Below are 22,368 nucleotides of genomic sequence, written 5' to 3' on the forward strand. Positions count from 1 at the left end.
ATTACTTGTTACGGTTAATATCATGATGGTGTCTCAGTGCTCCATGTCTACCCTCAACACACAAGCAAATCTAAATTTAGATCTAGATGTTATCAACCAAGTAGGTGTTGTCTTTTAAAGTTTTACTCTATCAAACCCTATATAAATGTCTGTTCACAGCACACTTCATCATTTGGCTCATGCAGGTAAAGTTACACCTGATATGACCAGGACTCAAGGATAGAGTCAAGAATACTTTCAGTAAATGGTATAGCAAGGTTATGTAACATTGATTGTTGTAAACTGAATACTTGTTCAGTCTTTGTTTTTCAAGTCAACATGGAGCTTATTTAGAATTTACATTGTTTATTCTAAAGCACTGATTATTTATTTCTCACATATTTTATGTCTTATTGTAAATGTGCTTTTGTTGTCTGTCTAATTTTCTCCCAGATGTGCGAACAATGGCCAGTCAGAATGCCAGTGTCGATGAGCAGATGCAACTTATCCAAGTTGACCCCGTCCGGAGAAACATTTCACTGGCGCTGACCCAGATCGTTGTGTGGCCCTTCATCTACCTCATCTTCCTCATGCTCTTAATATTCTCCAAGAAAGAGACTTTCAGAAGAGAGACACGCTATATATTGTTTGGTCACTCTCTCCTGGTAGACCTAATATTTCTTTGTCTGACCGATTTTATTGTGCTTTTATCATACAACTTAGTTTTAATACCACTGCATTTCTGTATCCCCATCTGCATGTTAACGGAAGCAATTGCAGTGAGTGCACCATTAACCATCGGTGCCATGTGCGTGGAGCGCTATGTGGCCATTTGCATGCCTCTCCGTCATCATGCGATCTCCACCTCTAGAAGAGCCATAATGGTGATTTTAATGATTTGGATCCTGAGCTCCATAAACCCCTTTGTTGATATGTTCATTCTTGTAAGCACTGCCTCTCATGAATACTTATCTCAACTCACACACTGTCATTATGAGATTATGATTCCGGAAAAGATTCGTCACTTTGCTAGGGGTCTGTTGTACATTGTGGGGCTTGTGGTTATTTTGATGATTGAAGTCTTTTGTTATGTAATGATATACCTTGCTGCACGTGCAGCATCTGGTGACAAGTCAGCATCAAAAGGGCAGCGCACCATTTCCCTGCACATAATTCAGCTGTTTTTATGTACTGCCGAGGTGATGTGCCCTTACATTGAGAGTGTAGTTATGCAGTATGATATTCAATCATATCTGACTGTCCGATTTATAAATTTCCTGACATTTAGTATCACTTCTAGAGCAGTAAGTCCTCTCGTCTATGGGTTTAGAGATGAGAAATTCTATGCAGCTATGGCTTACTATTTCAGATGCAAAAACAATGTTATCTCATCTGACACTGATAAACAAACATGATTATCTATTTTTAAAGGTTAAAGAGTGTTTCTGGGATATTAGCTTGTCTAAGTTCCTTTCAAAATGTCATGAAGTAAAATTTGTAATGTATCGAAACTCCAGTTTTGGTTTACCAACTGCCTAAACATCCCATACTAGTTGATATATTCAAATAATGAAGATTGAGAGTTTTAAATTGTCTGGCCAACTGCAAGATTTGTCTTGGGAAGACACCTCTCACATGCAGTGTACGTGCCTGCTAGAATAATCAATTTACAAAAATCTGAGTATTTAGAGAGTATTTTATTTAGTTTATCATATATCTGATTACAATGTTGGCATTACTTGTTACACTTTCAAATATTTTATGTATATTGTTTTAAGTTTTAGTAATTTATTTGAACATAACTATGTAATTTAATTATTAACAATTAAATGTTTTAATATTTTTTTTTTAAAATTTGCATTATTTATTTATGCATTTGGCAGATGCTTTTATTCAAATTATTTCTTTCTAATAAAAGAAAATATATTATTTTCAAGGTACACATTTACATTCTTATCAGTTCTTGCTTTCCCTGGGAATCAAATCCCAGGGAAATGGCCTTGACATTGCAAGCACTAACGCTCAACTGTTTGAGCTACAGGAAAGCTTTAGATACAAATTCATAAATAGATCCACTTTTGTATTGAACAATTTATATGTAATTGCAGACTATTTGAGATCAGTATACACATTTAATGAGATTATTCATAAATTATTATTCATTTTGGCATCTAATAAATATTTCTGTTTCTAATATTTCTTTTTCATTTCACATGTTAGAAAAGAACAGTTCAGCATCACTGACTTGTGAATATATCATACTATTATAGTAAAAGTGAATTAATCTAGCATTTGCATTTGATATATAATTCCTTTTCTCTTTCTGAAGACTTCTAATGTCTTTCATTTGTAATACATCTGTGATAATAACATTTACTAAACAAACATGCAAAGGCCTGTAAGTGTGATACTCAAGACACTTCACATTTTTTGTGAAACTTTCTATTTGATGCTTCTAAGGGAAAACAATAATAATCTTTTTTTTTTTTTTTTTTTTTTTCGAAAAATAAATTTGATCAAATTCCAAAATTTAAATACATATGCAGCATTATGGTTCTCTAACATTCAATGAAATACAGTCTATGACAAATGTATGCCAGGACCAGGGTTGAGAACCACTGCCTTATGTGGCCTTTTCAAAGTGTCCTATTTGTGATTTTTGGCCCCCAAGCTCTAAACCCTTTGGTTTATGTCTTTTTCCCCTCATTACTACTTTTTCACAGGAACTTGTTGAACTTTCTTGAACTGTTTTATCACTTGTGTACATAGGGATTAAAGGCATTGTTATGTCGAATGTAATTTAGGATAAGGAAGGAAGAGGACAGGGTCGGCTTTACTGAGGCTCGCTTTATTCACTTTCAAATGGTCAAAACAAAAGTCACGCTTATGGGGCTTTATGAGTCCAAATACACATCAATGATGCAGCTCTCCAGAGCATTCAGCACATGCACAGGCACGACTCACGAGTCCTCAGTCCGTCTCTCTCTGGTGAGAGGTGATCTCCTCCTGGGGCCAGAGCGAGAAATTGGACTCACTTCTAGCCCAAGATCTTCCCTGCTCACAGCCGTTGCTTACATCACTGACTCCACCTCACTCTAATTTTTTGAGGAGGTTGAGGTGATATATCTGACGTGTCCCGCTCCTGTCCATTTGAACCACCTCAATATTGGGGACCCCCACCTCAAAGTGTCCTTGCCACTTCGCGAGTAATTTAGAACTAGACATAGGAAGCAATACAAGTACCTTATCTCCCGGTGAAAATTCACATAGTCTAATTCCCCTGTTAAACAGCCGGCTCTGTTTGTCCTGGGCCTGTAACAAATTCTCCATAGAGAGCCGCCCCAAAGTGTGGAGTTTTGTTCTCAGGTCCAGCTCTCAGGTCCAGCACATTCACACTGAATTTCGTTTCGACTATCTGAAGGTCCGTCCTCCCAAGTTTTTCTCAGGACGTCCAACACCCCACAAGGCTGACGTCCATAAAGAAGCTTGAAGGGGGAAAACAGATCGTTCTAACGGCCTGGTGAGGTCCATACCAATTCTTTCAAAGGGGACCTGCTTTAGAGGAAGAGGGCGCAATGGTGCTTTTGGGGAGGCCGGTGGATTCACCAGCTGACATTCACGACAAGCTGCACACCATCTGCACACATTCTCATGAATGCCCGGTCAAAAGAATCGGGTCATGAGACCATTTAGTATTGTTGCTTGTCCTAAATATCCTGCCATAGGATTATAGTGAGATGTACACAGACAGGGCTGGGATATACACAGACAGGGCTGAAAAGGGAAAGAGGCACATCTGGGGAGACAATCGAAAAGAAACAATCTAAAAAGGAACTAAAAAACTACAAAACCTGCAAAGGAAGCAGAGAACCAAGAGACAACCTAACAGTCCGCAATAACACAACACAATACAGAATATCTAGCGGACCCCCCTGTTTAAGGAACAGGTTCAAGATGCTTAAAAAACAAAAGGGAACAGAGTCCAGGAGGGTGGTGGGGTGGAGGCGGACCGGAGGAGGGATGTTCAGGGATGGCCTCTGTGGCTGTAATGGAGCTGACTGGCAGCTGCAGCATGTGCAAGACCCAGACTAGAGACCTTACGCAGGCGGGTACCTGATGGGTAAACCACAAATATTTGATGTAATAGGTGAAATAATATTTACATTGGCATTTGTGGTGAGGGTGCGGGAATCAATAGGCACGGGCGGACTGTGGGTCCAATAGCTAAGACTATTTCGACTCAGTTTGGTACCCACTGATAGGCAGCTGCTTTAAAACAGTCCAGTGCTTATTTGTGTTCAAGCTCTGTTGTTATCAAGGCACAGTTGTATAAACTGCACAAAGATGAAGGAGAATAGTTATAATGGTATTTAATGACAAAACTCCGGAGATCAGACAGGAAACTCAACACTAACACAACTTAACTGACAAGAACAGACAGAGAATGAGGGAGAACAAAGGGTATAAATACATGAAGCAAACAAAGGGTAACTAATGGGTAATTAATGACAGGATAACATAATGACTAATCAACAACACACAAAAAAAGGTCACAGGGAATCACAAGACGTCGCATACATGTTACATTACGCCCCCTCCAGAAAAGGTCTGTCCTCACGCCGTAAATAGTCCAACTGAGGAGGGAGGGAGGGGGCTCTGGAGGAGGGCGTGGAAAAAACAGGAAACAACAAAAATAGTCCAGGGCACTGAAAACTGTCCATGGGGGAGTGGAGGGTGGGAGGAGCCAGGGGAAAGCCAGGGAGAAGTTGGGTGAATATCCAGAGTCCAGCCAGGATGATTGCCTGGCTAACGTCAGACCTCGTCTCATTGAGACGTGGTCCGGGAACCACATGTTCATTTTCTTGTATTTGAGGCGTGGTTTACGAATGCCCAGAGCCATTTATTGGGCGCTACGAATGTCTATCAAATGCGCCTGTACGTAGCTCATAGCCAATCGTTTCAATTATACCAGATGACGTATGTAGAGCGACAGAATTTCGACGAGGAAGAAGACGAAATAAATTTGCGTTCTAAACTACTTAGAACACTATCTAAGGCTGCATCGAAAGGTAACTTCGCGTCTGATGCCATGTTGGATCCATATATAAACAAACTGCTTCGTTGTGTCGCATAGACGTCGTCATCGTCTTGCTGCTCCCTCCCCGTTCTGTGATTGGTTCCCTTTTTGAGGGGAAAATCTGGTCCATGGTGTCCAGGCTGCCTAGCAGCGTGAATAAAATCGCGCTGCGCGCAAGGCAGCATGGGCGAGCCCAGGCTACCAGGATGATGCCCCACAGTGGAGTCGAGGGTGGGAGGAGCCATGGTGCAAATCTCCTCGACGAGGCCATGGGGTTGACGAATGGAGATGGTGCCGATGGAGAAGGAGCCCAGAGCGCAGACAGAGAGCCAATGGACAGGCACGATACCACAGGCTTCAGGGGCCGTGACAGAGCCGTGGCAATGACCCCAGAGGTGGAACCAGGGTACCGGAGGTCTGAGGTGGAGCCAGAGCGACTGAGGGCTGAGGCGAAGCCAGAGGGAAGACGGAGCCAGACAGAGCCGTAGGGGTGGAGAGACGGCACGCAGCAGATGGTTTGCAAGGTAGTGGTGTAGGTGAGGCGACGTCTGATCGAGGTGAAGCCAGAGGGTCAAGGGAGCCCGGTGAAGCCATAAGGCCAATGGTCCAAGGTGGAGCCGAGAGAGGGAGGAGCCAAGACAGAGGAGTTTTGATGCCAGACCAAGGTGGACTGGGTGACCAAGGTGGACTGGGTGAATATCCAGAGTCCAGCCTGGCTAACGTCAGACCTCGTCTCATTGAGACGTGGTCTGGGAACCACATGTTCATTTTCTTGTATTTGAGGCGTGGTTTACGAATGCCCAGAGCCGTTTATTGAGCGCTACGAATGTCTATCAAATGTGCCTGTACGTCGCTCATAGCCAATCGTTTCAATTATACCAGATGACGTATGTAGAGCGACAGAATTTCAACGAGGAAGAAGACGAAATAAACTTGCGTTCTAAACTACTTAGAACATTATCTAAGGCTGCATCGAAAGGAAACTTCGCGTCTGATGCCATGTTGGATCCATAGATATAAACAAACTGCTTCGGTGTGTCGCATAGACGTCGTCATCGTCTTGCTACTCCCTCCCCGTTCTGTGATTGGTTCCCTTTTTGAGGGGAAAATCTGGTCCATGGTGTCCAGGCTGCCTAGCAGCGTGAATAAAATCACGCTGCGTGCAAGGCAGCATGGGGAAGCCCAGGCTACCAGGATGATGCCCCACAGTGGAGTCGAGGGTGGGAGGAGCCATGGTGCAAATCTCCTCGACGAGGCCATGGGGTTGACGAATGGAGACGGTGCCGATGGAGAAGGAGCCCAGAGCGCAGACAGAGAGCCGATGGACAGGCACGATACCACAGGCTTCAGGGGTCGTGACAGAGCCGTGGCAATGACCCCAGAGGTGGAACCAGGGTACCGGAGGTCTGAGGTGGAGCCAGAGCGACTGAGGGCTGAGGTGGAGCCAGAGGGAAGACGAAGCCAGATGGAGCCGTAGGGGTGGAGAGACGGCACGCAGCAGATGGCTTTCAAGGTAGTGGTGTAGGTGAGGCGACGTCCGATCAAGGTGAAGCCTGAGGGTCAAGGGAGCCCGGTGAAGCCATAAGGCCAATGGTCCAAGGTGGAGCCGAGAGAGGGAGGAGCCAAGACGGAGGAGTTTTGATGCCAGACCAAGGTGGACTGCCTGGAGTAGTGGCTGGGGTGTTTGTGTGTGTGGGGGGGGGGGGGCGTTGACGGTTTACCAAACACAAACTGAGCAGGACTCTGGCCTAGACACAGAGAGGAAGGTTCTCTGAGACCATCGGACTTGGACGGCCGTTTCGGTCAATGGTAAGACCAGCTTCAAGGTTATTGAAGCTTGGGGCATATAGGTAAAAAAATGGCACAGGAAACAAAGAGACGAACTTAAGGTCCACAACACAACATGGGATGTATAACAATACAGTGCATGTTGAAGGATTGTTGAAATAACCGAAAACTCTGTATCTTCATCATGTTAGCTAGAGAAACAATATATTAACAGTTATGTTTTTAAGGTTGTAAATATGTGCATGTAACAAATTTGAGATAGATTTACAATTAGCTGTAGTCAGAATGCATGTGGTAAACTGTATTACCTGAGTGGTAGAGAATGAAAAGCATAAAAGGAGAGAAAGTGTAGCTTTAGAAATGCCATATGGAAAAGAAACAGATGCCATTGAGGAACAGAATCTAGCCTAATGGCATTCCAGTTGTCTGCTCTATTTTAGTTTGACTCTAGTTTGTGCACTTATTTAGCTTTTGACTCTTATGACATATTGTAAATAAAAAAAATGTAAATGCATGATTGTGTCTTAGTACTCCATGTCTATCCCCTAAACACAAGCAAATCTAAATTTAGCTCAAGATGTCAACAAGTAAGAAGATCCACAGGAGTTTTACTCTGTCAAACTCTATATAAATGTTTGTTCACAGCGCATGTATTACACTTGATGACCAGGGCTCAAGAATAGAGTCCTACTGTCAGTAAGTAATGAAGCAAGGTGATATTTTTAACTGATTTCATGACCTTCATTTACTGTATGCAAACTGAAATATAAATTTTATGGCTACATAAATATTTGAAACTTATTAATAATGCATATTATAAATATTGAGAATAGATGTCACAATGAAATCTCTATATAAAATTGGGACAGTTTAATTCATTATGGTAAATTAAACTTAACATTAATTGCATAAATGTCCATTCATTCACACATTTTTTTTATCTTTATTTGTATCTGCATAAATACAAGAATGAAATGTTAACTGAAATCATATGTTTTTTTTTGCAACATAAATATTTGAAGCTCATTGATAATGTATATTATCAATGTTGATTATTTATTTCTCAAGGATGAGTCATGGTATGTCTCAAATAGTCTAAAATTTTTGTTTGCCTAATTTCCTTGTCTTATTTTCTCTCAGATGAGAGCACAATGGCCAGTCAGAATGCCAGTGTCGATGAACAGATACAATTGGTCCAAGTTGACCCTGTCCGGAGGAATATTTCACTGGCGCTGACCCAGATATTCATGTGGCCCTTCATCTACCTCATCTTCCTCATGCTCTTAATATTCTCCAAGAAAGAGACTTTCAGAACAGAGACACGCTATATATTGTTTGGTCACTCTCTTCTCGTAGACCTAATAGCTCTTTGTCTAACAGATTTTGTTGTGCTCTTGTCATACAACTTAGTTTTAATACCGCTGTATTTCTGTATCCCCATCTGCATATTGATGGATGTGCTCACAGCATCTGCACCACTGACTATTACAGCCATGTGCGTGGAGCGCTATGTGGCCATTTGCATGCCTCTCCGACATCATGCGATCTCCACCTCTAGAAGAGCCATAATGGTGATTTTAATGATTTGGATCCTGAGCTCCATAAACCCCTTTGTTGATATGTTCATTCTTGTCAGCACTGCCTCTCGTGAATACTTGTCTCAACTCACACACTGTCATTATGAGATTATGATTCCGGAAAAGATAAATTTTTTTGCCAGGAGCTTGTTGAACATTGTGGGGCTTGTGGTTATTTTGATGATTGAAGTCTTTTGTTATGTAATGATATACCTTGCTGCACGTGCAGCATCTGGTGACAATAAGAAGTCAGCATCAAAAGGGCAGCGCACCATTTCCCTGCACATAATTCAGCTGTTTTTATGTACTGCCGAGTTGATGTGCCCTTACATTGAGAATGTAGTTATGCAGTATGATATTCAATCATATCTGACTGTCCGATTTATAAATTTCCTGGCATTTAGTATCACTTCTAGAGCAGTAAGTCCTCTCATCTATGGGTTTACAGATGAGAAATTCTATACTGCTATGGCTTACTATTTCAGATGCAAAAACAACACCATCTCATCTGATACAATTAAACAATCATGATTATCTTTTAGTAAAGTCTTTAATTAATAATTCAGTCAAACTAGATGGTTTGTAAATGTTTAAAAGTGCCTATGTGATTTTATGTGATTTTATGCCTATGTGAAGTTTTGCATTAAAAAATGCATTAAAGGAATAGTTCACCCACCCTCACCCTCAAATTGTTCCAAACCTGTATGAGTTTCTTTCTTCTGTTGAACACAAATATTTTAAAGAATGTTGGTAACCAGACAGTTGATGGCACCCTTTGACTTCCATAGTAAAATACCATCAACTGTATGGTTATTCATACAGATTTGTAACAACATTAGGGTGAGTAAATTATGACAATTTTTTTCATTTTTGGGTGAACTATGCTTTTAAGAGTGACTATAGTCCATGTAAAATCATCCAGAGTTTGTATTTGTCTGGCCAATAAGGTCGGTGCCTCTCAGAAGCAGTATATTGCTTAATAGTGACCTCTATTGGCTCGATTGAGCATTATTTTCTTTACGTTACATAGGCCTACATGTCAAAGTAAAAAAAAAGAGAAGAAATGTAGCCCATGTATAAATATAATCTACATATATGGAAAGCACTTAACACACACAGTAAGCATTTAAGGGGTCTTTTGCATCATGTAGGTGAACATCAGTAATGTAAATATAGGCCTACACAAATAAACAATGATTCAAGCTCAACAAATTTACATTTGGATTTAGAATTTCTGTTGTTTTGGTTTTCCAAATGTTTTTCATGTGCAATGTCTGTAATGTTATGCCACCCTGGATGCAGCACACTTTCTTTCTGAGGCATCTTAAGAAAATATTAATAGGCCTATCAGCGGTTACTACAAGTGTCAAATGCCCTATTGAAATATTGAAAAATAAATATGATGTGCCAAAATGTAAATACAATAAATCAGTACAGTTTATGTGATGCTGCAAGGTTCATATCTCCTTTAATATAAACACATATACTTGTACACATATTACTCACAGAATGGTTTAGCACACTATTAGGTAAATATGTTCATTGCAATCATTAGATTATGACATTACAAAGAAACAGCCTTTAAGTCTGAACCAGAGTGGTTTCAGCATCTCAGACATGTACTGTATGCACAATACATAAACAAATACCCTAACAGAAATGTCATGCAAATAAAACTTAAAAGTGATAATGGCAAAATGTTGTTACATATTTATAATGTTTTGTGGCCTTTGCATGCCACTGTGACATGATGCAATCCTGACCTCCAAACAGCCTTTATTGTGATTTCTGTGTATTCTTGTGGTTTGAACCCTGAGCTCTATAAACTCTTTGTTTATGTGTACATTCTTATACTACTGTGTGAGATAAGTGCTTTCTGAACTCCATTGAGAGGTTTCATCACTTTCTCTTCTTTTTGTTGAGTAAATTTTACGTTGTTTTTTTTTGGAACCAAATGGTTTTGTAAGATAGTTTTTTTCACCATTAAACTAACAGACAAACTGAACTTTCTATATGATACAAATGTTTTTAAAAGTGCAGCAACAATACTGGCCAAAATGAAAATAATTGGGACATAGTTGCATTCATCATGGTAAATTAAACTTATAACTAAAATTGCATAAATGTCCAAACACTCACACATTTTATATATAAAATGTCTATATATGGAGGGAAGTGTGTGTACATTATAATATTAAAGTCCACATGAAATCAAAATTGACCATATTTACTTTGCTTGCCTAAATTGATCATTTTGTGGTGAACAATTCATCCATGCAAGTCAATCCACACACACACACACACACACACACACACACACACACACACACACACACACACACACAAATTTGGCTTCATAATCTTTAATCAAAATCTGAAAATGCCCCTCCCCTCTGCATTCCGGTGTCGTGCCGAAAAGTGATGGTCTGCCGAAAATTGATTGCATTATTTATTGCAATAAGTAGAGGCTTCAATCATTTTGTTTTAAAGGGTCATGAAACCCTAAACCAATTTTTCTGAGATTTTAACAGAGGTAGGTGTGTTGAACACCATAGAAGACAATGTTATAATCTGTAAAATTTAATAATAGGATATAAATGGTTAAATTTGAGTTTTTATCGGCTATTTTCGTCTTCCGGGTTTGAAATCTTCATCGAGTCCACGTCACAGGATGTGACGTTTTTCTGTACGGATCGTCCAGTGATGACTCATCGTTCTCTCATAATTATTAATGAGGCTGAGCCTTCATATCCAATGAGAAGACACTTCACTGAATTAATCATGATACCACGTGGATCTTTCCAAAGACAGACGCAGGTGTCAAACCGTGATATCGCGTAGTAGATGAGAGAGGCAATGATGGGACGCGCGTTTGTTTTCATGGTGCAAAAGTTCCAGTGCATCTTTCCCCGCGATGCTGCCAGGGCTAGACTCTGACTGCGGGCGGTTGGTTGGCCATCAACCACGGGCACATCTAAACTATGTGTGTGTAGCAACCATTCAACTGGAGAATAGTGGACTTCAGCCTTGTACACCAATTCAGGTTTCGTCTTGCTAGTGTTGCGGTCCCGAGGACTTTTCTATCGCTTCAGAGGTGTGTGTGTGTGTGTGTGTGTGTGTGTGTGTGTGTGTGTGTGTGTGTGTGTGTGTGTGTGTGTGTGTGTTTGTGTCTAAATGTAACCCTGACCGTTTTTACTTGCCTTTTGTTAAATAATCACTCGTTATTAAAATGTAGATATTTCGATAATACATCAAAGCATGCTTAGTTTGTGCAAATTTATGTCACGACTCACATTCATTGTCCATCTTTAGTGGGTTTAGGGGGCGTGTAGTCTAGGCTATTTACGGAACGTTTTTTTTTTTAAGCGGAAAATTTATTATTTTAAAATATATGCATTTATAGTGTTAGTGTATATAAACATATATATTTTATAATGGCCGACATGCATGTACATGTATATGTTTTAAATAGAATGATTACTGTAGTAGGCTAATATGTGTAGCAGGGCATTCAGTTACTTTTTAAGGACAAAAATAAGGTGTCAGTGTATTTCATTAGACTTTAACTTTGCCAGCTATAAAAAATCTAGGTAAACGTACCTATTAAGCTCACCAAAATCTACATTGAGACATTTTTAGTGCACAAGATATTGGTTTTAGTACAAGAAGTTATTTTAAAATAAAATATTAATCTCTCACACTATAATATTTCATTTTATTTTAAATGACAAAAGTATTTCAATTAAGATGTACATCATTAAATATAAAAAGTCTGGCTGTGCTTAATGGGTACATTTTGTACCCTTTAAGCACACCCCTGTTCCCAATAAGCTCACAACAAGTTTTATTAAAAAATCTTGTTTATTTTAAACAACCTTTTTAAGGAATAATTGAAAAAAGTTTTATTTGAAGGTACAGAGTCAATCACAAAAAAACAGAACACTAAAATCAAGCAACAAGGCATTCAATTTGATCAGGTAGCCTATCCTATTCATAGTGATGTGTCATTCAAACTCATTGCAACATCTAGACTAGTCCACGTTCAGCTATGTAACCCATATTGAAAAATCAAATAACAAAACAAACCAATGTGCTCCTTAAAGGGATACTCCACTTTTTTTGGAAATTGGCTCATTTTACAACTCCCCCAGAGTTAAACAGTTGAGTTTTACCGTTTTCGAATCCATTCAGCCGATCTCCGGGTCTGGCGGTACCACTTTTAGCATAGCTTAGCATAATGAATTGAACCGGACAAGACCATTAGCATCTCTCTCAAAAAAATGACCAAAGAGTTTCGATATTTTTCCTATTTAAAACTCGACTCTTCTGTAGTTACATCGTGTAATAAGACCGACGGAAAATGTAAAGTTTAAATTTTCTAGGCTGATATGGCTAGGAACTATACTCTCAAAATCGCACCTTTTCATTTTCCGTCCGTCTTAGTACACGATGTAACTACAGAAGAGTCAAGTTTTAAATAGGAAAAATATCGAAACTCTTTGGTAATTTTTTTGAGAGAGATGCTAATGGTCTTGTCCGGTTCAATTCATTATGCTAAGCTATGCTAAAAGTGGTACCGCCAGACCCGGAGATCGGCTGAATGGATTCGAAAACGGTAAAACTCAACTGTTTAACTCTGGGGGAGTTGTAAAATGAGCTTATTTCCAAAAAAAGTGGAGTATCCCTTTAACTCTCTGGGTCAGAGCTTTCCTGTCTACTCCAAACTTCTTGGACAGATACGACAGGTTTCTGATGGCTCCTTCTTTGTATGACATGCCTCTTTCATCTTTGGGCATACACTATAGTTTCGTCTAGCTTTTGTCGTCTTAAGACTGTGAAAATAAGTTTATTAATCATTTTTTTGAAGATTAACATAGTGACAACCATCAGTTAATATTTAAATTCTGATTATTAAGTATTTACATAGACGTTTAATGTGGGTGAGCTTAAAGGGAGCACACACTGTGCTTAATTGGAGCAAAAACATTTTTTAATTAATAAATATTAAATAAAAATTTAAAGGAAAATATTTAGCTAAATTAATAATCTAGGTAATGTATTAAGTTTATACCAATTTTAATATGAACAACTATTATAGACAATATCTATGAAATTATGCTTTTTCTAATTGATGTCACACTGAAGCTGTGTGATTGTCATAGTAGTGCACCCTTTAAGCTCACCTAACAATAATATGAATTCTTTAAAAATTACAGCAGTTTAAAACCACAGACTATCAATAAAATGTAAAATTATAATATTATGGATTTAAAAGTACAAGCCATTAATTCCTGTGAAGTAATATATTAATGTAGCACACAATCTTATACAGCTAGTAAGCTAGCTATGTTCGTAGCATCTGGGCTATGTTGCTAAAACTATCTTTTAGATCTAACTGTAATTATTTCCCACATCCAGGTTCCAGGTTATAATATTCAAAAGTCTAAACATTAATCTCTTAATTTTGCAATAAGAAGATGTACTTCTTCAAAATAAAGGCTTAAACATATAAAAAATGCACATCTGAGGGGCTCCTCTTCTGGTGAAAGTTTTCAGACAGCTTTGAAAATAGCCGCCAGACAGTGTGAACACATGGACACACATATCTCAGTGTGCAATGGTCTGATTGGTTTAAAATTACAGGAGGTATATAGTAACAAACACATCAATTGGTTAATACATCAAATAGGATAATACATTGCTGTTTCTTTTTATAATCTGAGCTCCAAGATGGTAGTGTGCTTAATGGGTACTTGAGCTTAATAGGTACGTTTACCCTAGCATTTCCTCACGTTTTACCACTGACAGTGACGGTCGATATAGAGAGCCTAAGTCCCACCCCTTCCGGTCGACCACCATGGGACCTTATTTCGGAAAAATATTGTATGGTAGTCAATGGCGAGAGACAACAAATATTTTGATCTCGTTTGAATTGTGCCCTGATTTACACATATGATGTTTGTCAATTTAAAAGATACATTTTAAAGTCAAGAAAGTCGCAGCTTGATGTAAAACTGCTGAGGTATAAGACTGTGAAAATACGTAATTACAAAGACTACAAACCCAGAAGGCGCACATGCGACGTCATACCTTTTCTCTCAATGAATGAAGCTAACTTTACTGAAGCTAACGTCTGTCATTTTTTCTATAGTCTTACATTATAATCATAACGTTACGCCGTCATGCCTGAGTGTTTTGAGCCAGAATACACACATACGAGCAACGGATCTTGTGACGTACATAGTGCGAGACGAGAGATGTAGTTCATTGAGCGATTTTCACATAAAACTAAACGTTACTCTTCTGTTTTATGACAAACTGCGACTTTCTTGACTTTCATAATTACCTTTTAAATTGACAAACATCATATGTGTAGTTCAGGGCACAGTTCAGACGGAATAAAAAGATAAGTTATCTCTCGCCATTGACTTCCATACATATTTTTTCCGAAATAAGGTCCCATGAGCCGGAAGCGGAGGGGCGGGACTTAGGCTCTCTATGCATTGGCCACTGGCTTTGACCACTCCCTTCTTCTCACAGCCACCACGCCCATTTAAGTTGCATTTTTCAAAAAGATTATGAGCTAGACTTGAGCTGAAAGAGGGGGGTTTCATGACCCTTTAAGTAGAATACTGCATTTTATGGGTTGTTTTCGACATTTAAAGGTATTTTAACAGGTAAAAAGGGCTGGATTGGTTGGTACACAGCAGGTAAAATAATGCAGAGTCATAAGGATAATTGCAAAAGAGAAAATGTCTTTATTTTTTATCTAGCTCAGCAGAAAGTCATGCTATTGGCTACAGTCTGTTTTCCAAATACAAACACGTATTCCATCGGCAACAACAGACTTCTATTATTTCCTATAATCATGTAAATGTCATACCTGATTAAGCTATAAACTGCAAACACTTACTTGGCCACAATTGTTATTATTATGTTAAAAGAAATGTTAAAGTATCACACAGACATACCTTTGCTATTACCACGGACATAAACTGATGGTTATTTGCACGTTAAGTCTGTTTGGTCCAGCTGTAGACGTAAAGAGACTGTGCGCAATCAATTTTCGGCGGACCATCACTTTTCGGCACGACACCGGCATCACCGGCGGCCATCTTACCACAGGGCTCTGTGAATTAAGGTGAGTGAGCAGCACGCACACAAATCCTCTTATCTCGCTGAAATCTGGACGGATTTACAAACGGTTTGGTTTCTTACAAACGTTATTAACGTGGCTATAATTCTGAATGCTTAAACATTTTGAACATAATTATTCATATGTATGCAGTATAATAGCTACATCTCTGACGTTTATAACAAACCAAACCGTTTGAAAATCAGTAGAAAATTGAGCAAGTTATGGTTATTTAAAAGTACATGCACCATGTTATGAGTGAGCGAGCACCCTGTGGTAAGATGGCCGCCGTGTGCGGATGTCGAGCTCCATTGGCCAGCAGCGCGGACGAGACATCTAGCCTTTATGATATCTATGTCTGTTATGAGCAGAGATGGAGAGGAGGAGCGCTAGAGTAAAACCCTGCCCTCTGTTCAATATTCCTTTTCACTGGGAAATACGTCACAACACTGGAGAAAAGTCGTTTGCAACTTCCGGTTCACGCGGACTTTAAGAATCATGAAGAATCATGTGACACTGAGAAATGGACACATTCTAAAATATAATAAAATAGAAAACAATTATTAACATGAAGGCCAAGTGAAGTCACAGAGCGGGGTCACCGAGTGCTGAGGTTCATGGAAAGTTGTCAATGCTCAGCTGATACCCATGGTAAAAAATATATTTTAAAATATGTTTTCACATATATTTCACATTTGAAGAAAAACTTTATTTGTCTATAACACGTGAATATTTGAATACAAATCAGTAAGGAACATACTGTATAATGTAAATATATATATATATATATATATATTTTTTTTTTTTTTAAATTTTGGTTTTACATTATAAAGTATGTAAAACCAAATGTGTGTATATATATATATATATACAGGGACGTGCACAGGAATTTTGAGGGGCAGTTGCTCTGACCTGAAAAAAGGGCACCCCTGAAAAAACTCACGGGCTATGAAGGACTGAGAATAACAGGGTCTTTATTAAAATATATATATATATACAAAGAAGTAAAACACTGAAATACAGCACTCAATCACCTTAACTACTACTAATAATAACACAGATTTTATCAATAAAAATGCCACTGACGATTCTGATTATCGATCCGATTCTTTAACGATTCTTCTTGATAGCACTGTGTGGAAAAATGTAGACAGTCATATGCTTTTCAAAAAAAAAAAAAAAAAGTGGTTTTATTTATTTTAAAGCTTAAGCTTGAGTAAGCAAACTGTACTTTTTATGTAATTTATGTAATAAATAGAACCTTATTGTAAAGTGTTACTGATTAGTTATACACCGATTCATACATCTACTGAGTTCACTGTTGGAAAGATCAGTTATTTTAACCATTCATTAAAATGAATCGGTTCAAAGGAGTCATTAGTTCGCGAATTGGACGTGTCATGCGCGTTGTGATTATCCCAGCAGTTAGGACATGGACACGTCCAAGATTTGTGTCAACACAGAAAACATTTCATCACTGCTGGATAGTTTTTTTTTCCCGTTTAATTAAAGTTTTGTTTTATGTCAGCTGAATGTCCGGAACGCTTTTCAGAGAAGATAAGGCAACTTATTTAGCACAATTCACACCCAGCGGTAATTCAGGAAAAAAAAAAAATCTCAGAATGCTCCACATGAAACTTACGACCGTGTCGATTTATTTTGATTAATATGTGCGAGGGAGAGAGAGCAAGACAGCGCTGAGTTTGGAGACGGTGAAGTCTTGTTTACACTTTCGCCTGGCTCCGAAGAGAGAGAGTGCGCGCGCGCGACCGAGTCTCTCTCTCTCTCTCTCTGCTCGTTCTTTCAGTTAAACATGCGCCCAAGCTGTCACAAGCGCAGCAGTTCTACATTAACGTTACTCACCGATCAAATAAGACTTTGGCGGGACAAAAAATCACTTTGGCGGGTGCTAAATCAAGTTCAATGCAGGAAAATTGCGCGAATTTAACTGAATAGTACAGGACCATGCACTCGCACAAATGCGACCACATAAATTTTTAACTCGCACATTCTCAAAATGGTCGCAGTCTGGAACCCTGATGATGATCGTTCGTTTGTTATACATCACAAACTCACCTTTCCCGACAACGTTGAGTCGTCTCACCCGACAACCGCGACAATCTCCTTCTAGGGCCGCTGATGCAGGCTCAGCTCAGGTGCCGGTCGCGTGCAGCGCTGCAGCCACGTAAACAGAGTTTGCCCTTCCCCTACTGACTTTCACTTTTGGTGCCCGAATGGAAGTGAATTTTTTTTTATCTAGGCCTACGTGAAACTCTGCATTTTTTTTTTTCTGCAACACTTTTTATTTATTTATTTTTTCCCCCTCGGAAGGGCAAAGTGAGTCGAGAAGGGCATATGGGCAGTTGCCCGGGCAACCTGAGCAACCCCCCTGTGCACGTCCCTGTATATATATATATATATATATATATATATATATATATATATATATATATATATATATATAAAGCAGTGAATTTCCCCGTTTTGGGCACATTTTTGTCTTTCCATGATTGAGCTGTTGCATGCAAGCCTCGCATCACCAAGTACAATGCTAAGCATCAGATGGAATGGTGTAAAGCACGCCGCCACTAGACTCTGGAGTAGTGGAAACGTTCTGTGGAGTGACAAATCGCGCTTCTCTGTTTGGCAATCTAATGGGTGAATCTGGTTTGGACAGATGCCAGGAGAACGTTACCTGCCTGACTTCATTGTGCCAACTGTAAAGTTTGGTGGAGGGGTAATAATGGTATGATCTAGTTTTTCAGGGGTTATGCTAGGCCCATTACTTCCAGTGAAAGGAAATCTTAATGCTTCAACATGCCAAGACATTTTGGACAATGCCATGCTTCCAACTTTGTTGTAAGAGTTTGGGGAAGGCCCTTTTCTATTCCAGCATGACTGTGCGCCAATACACAAAGCAAAGTCCGTAAAGACATGGTTGGATGAGTTTGGTGTGGAAGAAATTCACTGGCCCGCACAGAGCCCACAGAACTTCAACCCCATCAAACATGTTGGGATGAAATGGATCCGAGACTGCCTTCTTGTCCAACATCAGTGCCTGACCTCACAAATTTTATTCTGGATGAATGGGCAAATATTCCCACAGAAACTTTAGAAACTTCCCAAAGAAATCTTGTGGAAAGCCTTATAAGAGTGGAAGCTGTTATGGCTGCAAATGGGGGACCAACAATGTATATTGAATACAATATCATTACAGTCCATATTGGTATTAGGTTTCCCAATTTTTATGCCCATATAATATATATAATATGAGCAACTTGATGGGGAAGAGCTGAGAAACTGTTCTGACTAATTCACTCTTACTATTCAAAGCTGAAAGTTTTTGGTTGAGATCGATTGAATTAGTTTATCAAGAGCTTTCTAAAATTATCTAAACCAAAGTAAACACACAGTAGTAGATAGATATATTAATAGATATATTTTTGCCCACTAAGTATTTTTTTCTTATCATGTGTACTTGTTTTTCTGCCACACCCCTTTTAGACGTGTAGGTAGGGTTGCCAATTGTCCCATATTAGCTGGAACGTCCCTTATATTGGGCCTTATTGATTTTTCCCATACATGACCTCTCTTGTCCCGCTCATTGAATCTAACCGCTGATAAAGTGTCCGTTATTTGTTATTTTAAATGTAGACGAGCGACAAGCTTGCTCAATTGAAAGTTCAAAAGAACAGCATTAATCTGAAATAGAAAGCTTTTCTAATATTAAAATGTATTTACTGTCACTTTGACAAATGTAATGCATTATTATTATTATTTTTAATTATTATTACTGACCCCAAACTTTTGAATGGTATAGTGTCTAAATAAGCGCAGACAGAGAGCCGATGGACAGGCACGATACCACAGGCTTCAGGGGCCGTGACAGAGCCGTGGCAATGACCCCCGAGGTGGAACCAGGGTACCGTAGGTCTGAGGTGGAGCCAGAGCGACTGAGGTGGAGCCAGAGGGAAGACAGAGCCAGATGGAGCCGTAGGGGTGGAGAGACGGCACGCAGCAGATGGCTTTCAAGGTAGTGGTGTAGGTGAGGCGACGTCCGATCGAAGTGAAGCCAGAGGGTCAAGGGAGCCCGGTGAAGCCATAAGGCCAATGGTCCAAGGTGGAGTCGAGAGAGGGAGGAGCCAAGATGGAAGGTTTACCAAACACAACCTGAGCAGGACTCTGGCCTAGACACAGAGAGGAAGGTTCTCTGAGACCACAGGACTTTCGGTCAATGGTAAGACCAGCTTCAAGGTTATTGAAGCTTGGGGCATATACAGTAGGTAAAAAAATGGCACAGGAAACAAAGAGACGAACTTAAGGTCCACAACAGAACATGGGATGTATAACAATACAGTGCATGTTGAAGGATTGTTGAAATAACCGAAAACTCTGTATCTTCATTATGTTAACTAGAGAAACAATATATTAACAGTTATGTTTTTAAGGTTGTAAATATGTGCATGTAACAAATTTGAGATAGATTTACAATTAGCTGTAGTCAGAATGCATGTGGTAAACTGTATTACCTGAGTGGTAGAGAATGAAAAGCATAAAAGGAGAGAAAGTGTAGCTTTAGAAATGCCATATGGAAAAGAAACAGATGCCATTGAGGAACAGAATCAGATTCCATTTGTCTGCTCGTTTGAATTTAGTTTTTAGTCTCTAGTTTGTGCACTAATCTAGCTTTTGACTCTTATGACATATTGTAAATAAAAGAAATGTACATGCATGATTGTGTCTTAGTACTCCATGTCTATCCCTTAAACACAAGCAAATTTAAATTTAGCTCTAGATGTCAACAAGTAAGCAGATCCATAGGAGTTTTACTCTGTCAAACTCTATATAAATGTTTGTTCACAGCGCATGTATTACACTTGATGACCAGGGCTCAAGAATAGAGTCCTACTGTCAGTAAGTAATGAAGCAAGGTGATATTTTTAACTGATTTCATGACCTTCATTTACTGTATGCAAACTGAAATATAATTTTTATGGCTACATACATATTTGAAACTTATTAATAAGGCATATTATAAATATTGAGAATAGATGTCACAATGAAATCTCTATATAAAATTGGGACAGTTTAATTCATTATAAATTAAACATAACTTAACATTAATTGCATAAATGTCCATTCATTCACACATTTTTTCCACTTTATTTGTATCTGCATAAATACAAGAATGAAATTATGTTAACTGAAATCATGTTTTTTTATTGCAACATAAATGGTTTGAAGCTTATTGATAATGCATATTATCAATGTTGATTATTTATTTCTCAAGGATGAGTCATGGTATGTCTCAAATAAGCTGTGTGTTTTTGTTTGTCTAATTTCTGTCTTATTTTCTCTCAGATGAGAGCACAATGGCCAGTCAGAATGCCAGTGTCGATGAACAGATACAATTGGTCCAAGTTGACCCTGTCCGGAGGAATATTTCACTGGCGCTGACCCAGATATTTATGTGGCCCTTCATCTACCTCATCTTCCTCATGCTCTTAATATTCTCCAAGAAAGAGACTTTCAGAACAGAGACACGCTATATATTGTTTGGTCACTCTCTTCTCGTAGACCTAATGTTTCTTTGTCTGACAGATTTTGTTGTGCTCTTATCATACAACTTAGTTTTAATACCGCTGTATTTCTGTATCCCCATCTGCATATTGATGGATGTGCTCACAGCATCTGCACTACTGACTATTACAGCCATGTGCGTGGAGCGCTATGTGGCCATTTGCATGCCTCTCCGACATCATGCGATCTCCACCTCTAGAAGAGCCATAATGGTGATTTTAATGATTTGGATCCTGAGCTCCATAAACCCCTTTGTTGATATGTTCATTCTTGTAAGCACTGCCTCTCATGAATACTTATCACAGCTCACACACTGTCATTATGAGATTATGATTCCGGAAAAGATTCATCACTTTGCTAGGGGTCTGTTGTACATTGTGGGGCTTGTGGTTATTTTGATGATTGAAGCCTTTTGTTATGTAATGATATACCTTGCTGCACGTGCAGCATCTGGTGACAATAAGAAGTCAGCCTCAAAAGGGCAGCGCACCATTTCCCTGCACATAATTCAGCTGTTTTTATGTACTGCCGAGGTGACGTGCCCTTACATTGAGAGTGTAGTTATGCAGTATGATATTCAATCATATCTGACTGTCCGATTTATAAATTTCCTGGCATTTAGTATCACTTAGAAATTCTATACTGCTATGGCTTACTATTTCAGATGCAAAAACAACACCATCTCATCTGATACAATTAAACAATCATGATTATCTTTTAGTAAAGTTTTTAATAATTCAGTCAAACTAGATGTTTGGTTTGTAAATGTTTTAAAAGTGCCTGTGATTTTGACATGCCTAAATTCATGTCATAGCAAGTTTTGCATTTAAAAATGCATTAAAGGGATAGTTCACCCACCCTCACCCTCACTCTCAAATTGTTCCAAACCTGTATGAGTTTCTTTCTTCTGTTGAACACAAAAGAAGATATTTTAAAGAATGTTGGTAGCCATTGACTTCCATAGTAAAATCGAAGTCAGAGTCAAAGTATTTCCATAAAATACTATGGAAGTCGATGGGCACCGTCAACTGTCTGGCTATTCATACAGATTTGTAACAACATTATGACAATTTTTTCATTTTTGGGTGAACTATCCTTTTAAGAGTGACTATAGTCCATGTAAAATCATCCAGAGTTTGTATTTGTCTGGCCAATAAGGTCGGTGCCTCTCAGAAGCAGTATATTGCTTAATAGTGACCTCTATTGGCTCGATTGAGCATTATTTTCTTTTC

General features: G+C 39.0%; 3 protein-coding genes across 3 annotated transcripts; all 3 read left to right on the forward strand.

The window, feature by feature from the left end:
• Nucleotides 1-443: 443 nt before the first annotated feature.
• LOC308693523 (odorant receptor 131-2-like) lies at nucleotides 444-1,394 on the forward strand (the record flags this gene model as incomplete). Its single annotated transcript, XM_081370446.1, has 1 exon — nucleotides 444-1,394. One exon carries the CDS (start codon nucleotides 444-446, stop codon nucleotides 1,392-1,394), a length of 951 nt encoding a protein of 316 aa, XP_081226572.1.
• A 6,601-nt stretch (nucleotides 1,395-7,995) lies between these two features.
• Nucleotides 7,996-8,952, forward strand: LOC308693208 (odorant receptor 131-2-like; the record flags this gene model as incomplete). Its single annotated transcript, XM_081370001.1, has 1 exon — nucleotides 7,996-8,952. The coding sequence occupies one exon, from the start codon at nucleotides 7,996-7,998 to the stop codon at nucleotides 8,950-8,952; it is 957 nt and encodes a 318-aa protein (XP_081226127.1).
• An 11,976-nt stretch (nucleotides 8,953-20,928) lies between these two features.
• On the forward strand, nucleotides 20,929-21,768 carry LOC308694071 (odorant receptor 131-2-like; the record flags this gene model as incomplete). The annotated part of the gene is made up of 1 exon (XM_081371331.1): nucleotides 20,929-21,768. One exon carries the CDS (start codon nucleotides 20,929-20,931, stop codon nucleotides 21,766-21,768), a length of 840 nt encoding a protein of 279 aa, XP_081227457.1.
• Between the last annotated feature and the right edge of the window lie 600 nt (nucleotides 21,769-22,368).

Source organism: Scardinius erythrophthalmus (assembly GCF_964197995.2).
Source record: "Scardinius erythrophthalmus genome assembly, chromosome: 7".
Taxonomy (NCBI): domain Eukaryota; kingdom Metazoa; phylum Chordata; class Actinopteri; order Cypriniformes; family Leuciscidae; genus Scardinius; species Scardinius erythrophthalmus.